We start from the raw sequence: 8,376 nt of genomic DNA, 5'->3' as shown, positions 1-8,376 counted from the left end.
TAGCTGGGACTACAGGCACGTGCCACCATGCCCAGCTAAGTTTTGTATTTTCAGTAGAGACAGGGTTTCACGGTGTTGGTCAGGCTGGTCTTGAACTCCTGACCTCATGATCCACCTACCTCGGCCTCCCAAAGTGCTTAGGATTACAGGCGAGTCACCACGTCCGGCCTTTTGGTGTGGAATATTTTATAATATAAATACTATAATTTAGTCATTTTCTTATTGGTAGGCTTTCCAACCTTTTTCTTTTTTTGGAGCTATTATAAACAATGCTTTAATAAAAAGACATGTACAAAGAGGTTTAGGCATACAGGGGAGTATCTCAAACATAAAAACTAGAAACAAAAACAGCTGGGTCAAAGGGAAGAATCCAGGTTCAACTATCCTGCCTAAAGAGCTCCTTGAGGTGCTTAGAAGCGGGCAGGGTAAAGCACTCAGCATAGCAAGTGGGAAGGATGAATAAACATTAAGAATTTGATGTACCTCAGGACTACCAAAGTAAGGTTATGCTCCTGAAGTCCACACCATGCTGGGTGGGCCGGGATTGTAAATTCAGACACCAAAGCTTTGCATAAGGTCTACCGGATGGGTGAATTTATTAAATTTCACCTGTTTACCTGCATGGGAACCTGGACTTCTGCTGAGAGGAGAAAGGGAGAGGGCCCCGTGGCCCTCGGTGCTGGTGGGACCCAAAGCAGAATTGGAGGAGCAGGTATAGGAATTGAAGGCAGGAAACTGCTGTAGATTCTCGAGGGGAATGTGGACTTCTGGGTCTGCAAAAGAAAGATAACCCTTGTAAACCCATTCACAGAATTCTTCAATTTTTTTTTTTTTCTTTTTTGAGACAGGGTCTCACTCTGTCACCCAAGCTGGAGTGTAGTGGTACGATCTCTGCTCACTGCGTCCTCTGCCTCCCAGGCTCAAGCAATCCTCCTACCTCAGCCTCCTGAGTAGCTGGGACCACAGGCACGTGCCACCATGCCCAGCTAATTTTTTGAATTTTTAAAGAGACGAGGTTTCACCATGTTGCCCAGCCTGGTCTTGAACTCCTGAGCTCAAATGATCTGCCCATCCTGGCCTCCCAAAGTGTTGGGATTACAGATGTGAACCACCACGCCTGGCCTAAATTTTTCAAATAGTTTCCAACAGTTGAAGACACCATACATGCATATCCCCAAAAGATCTAGAGGATGCAGACAAGCTAAAACCCAAATTTACAATACTGTCCTTCTATAATGTCTTTAATATAGTTAACCTTGTTCTAACGATTAATAATTGAGGCTGGGTGACAAACATGGGGGTTTATTACACTGTTCTACTTGTCTTGATATTTCCATAATAAAAAGGTTAAAACAAAAAATCCTATTCCTGAAATATCAGTTTTCTCAAAGTTCAGGACATGTGCCAAACACCTACACAGTGTTGGGACCCCAAGTACAGACTTACCCCACTTGAGATATAGAATGTATGTTTCCATGCCATATGGAGTCAAAATACCACAGTGCTTTTCTTGGCCAAGGACTCAATTCCTTGTTTTCTGGTGGATAACGGGACCTCATGTCACACTAATCTCCTGGATCCAATAAAGCTTATTTTGAAGAACCAGATCAAAAAGCTGTGCTTACTGCTATGAAAGATCTCTTAAATCCAACTTCCTGCACTTCCTAGTCTATCAAGGTTTCCATCTTATCAGACCCTCCTGGCAGACTTGCTGTGTACAGCTATCCCCTTTAATACAGAGTCAGTGATCCAGAAAGCATGGGGAACAATGGCCCCCAGCATTCTTAGCAAAGCCCCAATTCCCATCTCTTGAACAGGTTTATATCGCCCACTATTACCAACGCTGAATTTCATCTTCATCTTTACTATGTGCTAGGCACTTTGACCCATATTAACTCATTACATTTGCAAGCAAGACTATTAAGGAGGTGCTCTCATGATTCACATTTAAAAGCTGAAGAAAACAAGTCGCTAAGGTCTGGCTCCCAGGTCTCAGACAGAGTTCCAGACAATGATGTACAGCAGTACTAGTCAAAGATGAGAGTTCCTGAACTTACACTTGCCCTGTTTCTTGTTCTCCTCTATTTCAATCCTGCGCTCTCGGCGGCGTTCCTCCCGAGCCTTCTTTTGGCGCTGACGTTTCCTCTTCTCAATGTCATCTGCGGATTGGTCAGGTTGTAAAGAGGTAGACCCAGGACAACCTACCCATCACCTCCTCCCAGTATTAGCAGCTAAGCCCACACCAGTAGGCCCAGCTGGACTAGATGAACAGATGAAGTGTTTAGGAGGTACTAGGATTCATGATACAGTTCCGTAAGTTTCCTCCCACACTGGATTTCTAGCCACAAGCATCCCTGAATCCTACTATAAAGAGAAGCAGAGCAGGGGCATTCTCACCTGAGAACATCTCTAGGGTTTCCTTAGAGACCACAGGAGGTTGCAAAGCCAGTTCACAGATGCTGAACTCACAGGTGAGTGGCAAGTGAGAGAGATATCTATGACGCTGTCGAACATCCTACATTGGAAAAAGGACCAATACTCAACTAAAGCAAACCTAACTCTGAAAGCAGGGGGTCCTAACCCAGATATCCAACAATATATACATAACACAGCCAGCACTGGGGCTGAAAACAGTAGTGCTCAATTATCCTCATTTTGAAAAGTCAAAGAGAAACTGTCAACCTACAGCAAGGTGGAATAAGCAACCAAATCCCGTTATTTCTGGTTTGTGCTGCAAAGGAGTGAATTGAGTCCGGCAACAAATAATCTAAAACCAATCAGCTGTTTCTGATTTTTAAGGGCCCACAGCTGAGGGGGATGAACAGCGAAGATAAAAAGTTATTTGTTGGCGGAAAAGCAGAACAAAAAAAAAGTGGGGGCCGGGCGCGGTGGCCCAAGCCTGTAATCCCAGCACTTTGGGAGGCCGAGACGGGCGGATCACTAGGTCAGGAGATCGAGACGATCCTGGCTAACACGGTGAAACCCCATCTCTACTAAAAAATACAAAAAACTAGCCAGGCGAGGTGGCGGGCGCCTGTAGTCCCAGCTACTCAGGAGGCTGAGACAGGAGAATGGCCTGAACCCGGGAGGCGGAGCTTGCAGTGAGCTGAGATCCAGCCACTGCACTCCAGCCTGGGCGACAGAGCGAGACTCCGTCTCAAAAAAAAAAAAAAAAAAGTGGGAACCACTGACAGAATAACTGGGAAGGAAGATAAAGCAGATCTCCCTACTAAAAGACACTTGGCCTGAAATAGTAGAAATGAAGCCCAATATTTTCTTTTTTTCTTTTTTTTTTGAGACATGGTCTTGCTCTGTCACCCAGGCCAGCTCACTGCAGACTTGATCTCCCGGGCTAAGGTGATCCTTCTGCCTCAGCCTCCTGAGTAGCTGGCACTACAGGTGCACATCATCACACCCAGCTAATTTTTTTTGTATCTTTTGTAGAAATGCCCTGGCTGGTCTGAAACTCCTAGCCTCAAGCAATCTGCCTGCCTAAGCCTCCCAAAAGTGCTGGGATTACAGGTGTGAGCTACCACACCCAGCCCATTTATTTTCGTTTCTATTCTTCTCCTGCATGTTTGATGAAAAATGTATAGTACTCAAAGAGTCTAATTTTAAATCTTACAACAAATTTGTGACATTTCTCCCAAGCAATAAGGAGGAAAACAAACAAAAATAAACTCCATCTTGAATAAAAGGAGGAAATATCTACATCTCCAAACTACAATCAATGAAGCAGGGAGCAGCACTCATGCTGAGGGGGCACCTCACTTACAAAGAATTCACAGCACCATCACTGACAGGAAGACTAAAAATACAAAAACTAAAGGCCTTGAAGGTTTGTGAACTTAGGATGGCTAAGCCTACCTCAAAGAGATTAGGTTAATATTGCTGCCTGACCCTCCATTTCTAGAGGAAGGCCTCACCTCAGACATGGAGTAGCCAGCAATCTCCACCACAGTTGCTGAGATCTTCTCGGGGCTCTTCTCCAGGCTGCCGTACTCCCGCACGAGACAGCGCACATTCACGGGGTGCAGGAACATGTGCTGCCCATCTTCCGCTGAGGACAAGAGGCTCTATCACACACCAGTCTTGGCCAGTCCCCAGAAGGCCCCTCACCCCTCCCCATGCCCAAGGGCTCAAGCCACCCAAGCCCCTGGATCTAGTGGCGCTCCTCTGCTTACAGCGCAGGGTCGCATCTGAAACACCTCTGCGGCAACCCAGCCCTCTCCTCAGGCACCCTCACCTTGGTAAAAGTAGTAACAAGGAGAGCTGCTGAGGCGTGTGAAGCCTGGCTTGGTGATGGGTTCCTGCTGGCTGGACTCAGTGCAAATGGTTCCCTCTTTAAGATTGTCATCTGCTAACTCCAAGTCATCACAGGCCTCTGGCAACCCCTCAGGCTCTGGTTCAGACACTGCTTCCTCCTCCTCTACCAGAGGGAGAGCAAGAGGTCTAGAAGGAGTGTCCAGAGAACAAACTTCCGTGGTTTCTTCATCGAAGGCAGACAGATACTCCAGCACACCCTGTTGCAGCAAACTCTAGATCAACAGAAAGTATATCTCCTGCTTTCCGAAAGCAATGTGGCAAATGTAGGCCTAAGAACCAAGCTCCCTAGATGTTTATCTTAGCTGTCGTGTTCACTGATTTAACACCCCTGGGGAAAGAACTAGTAACAAGCATACAGAAAATACTCATTGTCCCCTCTTCTCTTGAGAAGGTTTAGATCTCACAGTAATGCCTACCAGCTCAATGACAGTATTTGAGGAATGGCAGCCACTTAGTAACAGGAACACACTAACCTTCCTGGGTTGAAAAACAGACTCCTTCGCCAAGGGAGCCATCAGCACCAGTTGTTCCAAAGCAGCCACAACACCAGTGACCTCCCCTTTGCTTCCAGCCAATCCCGACAGAGCCTCTTCCCGAGTCTAGCGTGGCCAGAGAAAACACCAGAGAAGGTTAAGTTTCCAGAAACACACTTAGCTTGAAGGGCAAGGGCTTAGAATGGCCTCACAACAGGACCAAAAGTTAAAAGGCAATGAGACCCAATGGGAAGGAGGTTAGGTGCTTAAATATCTCAACTTTGAGGGAAACAGGAAGCAAAAAGCATGCAATACCCACTAAGAATTGGAATCTGCTTAGAATCTGACACTGGGGAATGTAAATTAGTTCAGCCAGTGTGGTGATTCCTCAAAGACCTAAAGACAGAAACACCATTTCACTCAGCAATCCCATTACTGGGTATATAGCCAAAGGAATATAAATCATTCTACTATGAAGACACATACGGCCAGGTGTGGTAGCTCATGCCTATAATCCCAGCACTTTGGGAGGCTGAGGTAGGCGGATCACCTGAGGTTGGGAGTTCAAGACCACCCTGACCAACATGGCAAAACCCCATCTCTACTAAAAATACAAAATAACCCAGGCATGGTGGGGCATGCCTGTAATTCCTGCTACTCGGGAGGCTGAGGCAGGAGAATCACTTGAACCTGGGAGGCAGAGGTTGTGATGAGCCAAGATCACGCCACTGCACTCCAGCCTAGGCAACAAGAGTGAAACTCCATCCCAAAAAAAAAAAAAAAGAGAGAAAAACCAAATATCGCATGCATGTTCTCACTTCCAAGTGGGAGCTAAATGATGAAAAACACGGACACAGAGGGGAACAAACACTGAGACCTATCAGAGGGTGCAGAGTGGGAGGAGGGAGAGGATCAGGAAAAGTAACTAATGGGCACTAAGCTTAATACCTGGGTGAGAATCTGTATAACACACCCCTATGACATAACCTGCATTTGTACCCCTGAACTTAAAAGTTAAAACAAAACAAACAACAAAAGAGAATCTGACACTGACAACACTACAAAAAACTTCCAGAACAGAAATCTAAGAATATGAAACTAACCTAGTTTTTACAAACTATGCTCAGACAGAGGCCCAGAGTAGTAGGCCCACCCACCTCAGCCTGGACAGTTCTAATTCTATGTAGCCTTTCTTATGCCTGTAATGGCATTTGAACAAATACAGCTGCAATGTATTATAGTAAGAAAGCAAAAGTTAAATATACAGGACTCTACCCAAGGATCCCTTAGGAGTCAAGGAGAAGGGAATTCAAATACCAGCTGCATCCCTTACTAGCAAATTACCCAACCCATGATTCTGTTTCCTCATCCATGAAAGGGGATAGTGCTATCTACCACACTAGAAGTTTAAGTGAGATAAATGTGCATAGCACCGGTCCTATCAAATGCTAATCACTCAATAAATATGGGCTTCTACTGCTCTAAGCTAGATCAGTGGTTCCAGTAGTGTGGTCTGGGGATGAGCAGCCATCAGAATCACCCTAGAACTTGTTATAATGCAAATTACTGAGCCTACTGAGCTTAACCTATGCAATCATTATCTCAAGGCGGAGCCTAACAACCAGTGGTTGTGATGCTTCAAAATTTCCTGTTGTGGAAGATCCAAGACCCAAGAAATTCTATCCTTGTGTAATTATTGCCATTTCAGGCACTCCTAAGGCATACTGGGCAGGCCATAATACTTTCTCCACAATGTCTCTCAAAACACCTCTAGAATAGAACCCTAAGTATTTTCCCAGAAAACAAAAAACTCTTCCTTGCTTTAAGAACACAGCTAATCTAAAAAACTCCACTGTCACAATTAGTTATAAAATCATTTTGACTTGCTCCTTTCAGCTCTAGAAAGAGCTTTAAAAGCCCTAGGTTAAACCTTCTCTGCTGTCATCAAACAAAGCGCAAAACAAATTGGCTTTTTTAGCCATTTTCTGCTTATTGTCTTAAATGTGGAATGGAACTAATTTAACCCCAGTGTCCATCAACTCACCCCCAACACAGTGAAAAGGTTTAGCATTTCTGGTTTTCACCAGAGACTGCCGAGAGAGTGAAAAGGTTTTAGCGTCTTCAATGCATGCTCTCACCTTGAGCTCCTGGATAGCTGCCTCAATAAAGCAGGACTCGGGAGTGTGCTTCTCCTCTGCCAGCTGCTGCTCTAGTGCTACTTTCTCCTCCAGAACTACCCGGTGCAGCACCTGCTCCTTAGAGGCCAGCAGCAACTTGGAGTACTGGCTGTGTTGTTCATCTATAAGAAGGCCAGCAAGATCAAAGAAATGCAACACTCAAAGTTCATGACGGTGTAGCTAAATAGGAATTTTCAAATACAGCCTTTTCCTTGTGGTGAAAATGGGATAATTCCCTAAGAAAATAATTTAATAACAGTCTTAAAATAAGGTCTGTAGCTCTGTTCTTGATACAAGAAATCTAAGAAACCCAGAGATGCAGTCTAAACTTTAGTCACACAACGTTTATTATTACAGCATTGTATGTAATATCAGAAAAACTCAAACCAGCCAGGCACCGTGGCTCACACCTGTAATCCCAGCACTTTGGGAGGTCGAGGCAGGTGGATCACTTGAGGTCAGGAGTTCGAGACTAGCCTGACCAACATGGTGAAACCCCGTCTCTACTAAAGATACAAAAAATTAGTTGGGCGTGGTGGTGCATGACTGTAATCCCAGCTACTCGGGAGGATGAGGCAGGAGAACTGCTTGAACCCGGGAGGCAGGGGTTGCAGTGAGCCAAGATCATGCCACTGCACTCCAACTTGAGCAACAAAAGCAAAACTCTGTCTCAAAAAAAAAAAAAAAAAGAAAAAAAAAGAAAAGCTCAAACCAACCAGTAAAACCAACAATAAAGAATAAAGAAATGGTGGCCCAGCGCAGTGGCTCACACCTGTAATCCCAGTACTTTGGGAGGCTGAGGCAGGTGGGTTGCCTGAAGCTAGGAGTTCGAGACCAGCCTGGCCAACATGGAGAAACCCCGTCTCTACTAAAAATACAAAAAATTAGCTGAATATGGTGATGGGAGCCTGTAATCCCAGCTACTCAGGAGCCTGAGGCAGATCTCTTGAACCTGGGAGGTGGAGGTTGCAGTCAGCCGAGATCACACCACTGCACTCCAGAATGGGCAAGAAAGCGAGACTCCATCTCAAAAAAAAAGAAGTTCAAGACCAGCCTAGCAACACAGCAAGACCTCATCTCTGCCAAAAATAAAAAATTAACTACACCACCATGCCCAGTTAACATTTTTAAATTAAAATTTTAATTTTTAAATTAAATTTAAATTAAATTGTAATTAATTAATTAATGGGAGGCTGAGGCAGGAGAATTTCTTGAGCCTAGGAGGTCGAGGCTGCAGTGAACCGTGACCATGCCACTGCACTCCAGCCTGGGCGACAAAGTGAGATTCCATCTCAAAAAAAAAAAAAAAAAGAGTTAATGACATGACAGTATGTTCATTAACCAAAATTCTGTGGACACTGAAAATGGTTTTCTTTTTTATTTATTTTGAGATGGAGTCT

At 44.8% G+C, this 8,376-nt stretch overlaps 1 protein-coding gene across 3 annotated transcripts in view; it reads right to left on the bottom strand.

Annotated features, from left to right (window-relative positions):
• RNF10 (ring finger protein 10) overlaps positions 1 to 8,376 on the bottom strand; it is a 47,316-nt gene that overhangs the window by 9,583 nt on the left and 29,357 nt on the right. For 2 of the 3 annotated variants that reach the window (XM_011964472.1, XM_011964473.1), the window contains exons 7-13: positions 6,938 to 7,098; positions 4,800 to 4,925; positions 4,247 to 4,523; positions 3,927 to 4,060; positions 2,398 to 2,515; positions 2,058 to 2,159; positions 618 to 773 (exon numbers count right to left, since the gene is read on the bottom strand). In XM_011964472.1, coding sequence (XP_011819862.1) covers positions 618 to 773; positions 2,058 to 2,159; positions 2,398 to 2,515; positions 3,927 to 4,060; positions 4,247 to 4,523; positions 4,800 to 4,925; positions 6,938 to 7,098 — 1,074 coding nt within the window. Of the gene's footprint in view, positions 1 to 617; positions 774 to 2,057; positions 2,160 to 2,397; positions 2,516 to 3,926; positions 4,061 to 4,246; positions 4,539 to 4,799; positions 4,926 to 6,937; positions 7,099 to 8,376 lie in introns of all 3 variants that reach the window. The other variant, XM_011964471.1, reaches the window with a different exon arrangement.

The sequence above is a fragment of the Mandrillus leucophaeus genome, unplaced genomic scaffold (genome assembly GCF_000951045.1).
Source record: "Mandrillus leucophaeus isolate KB7577 unplaced genomic scaffold, Mleu.le_1.0 Scaffold7, whole genome shotgun sequence".
Taxonomy (NCBI): domain Eukaryota; kingdom Metazoa; phylum Chordata; class Mammalia; order Primates; family Cercopithecidae; genus Mandrillus; species Mandrillus leucophaeus.
Note: the sequence above shows the minus strand (reverse complement) of the source record. Positions and strands in the feature narration are given on the sequence as shown.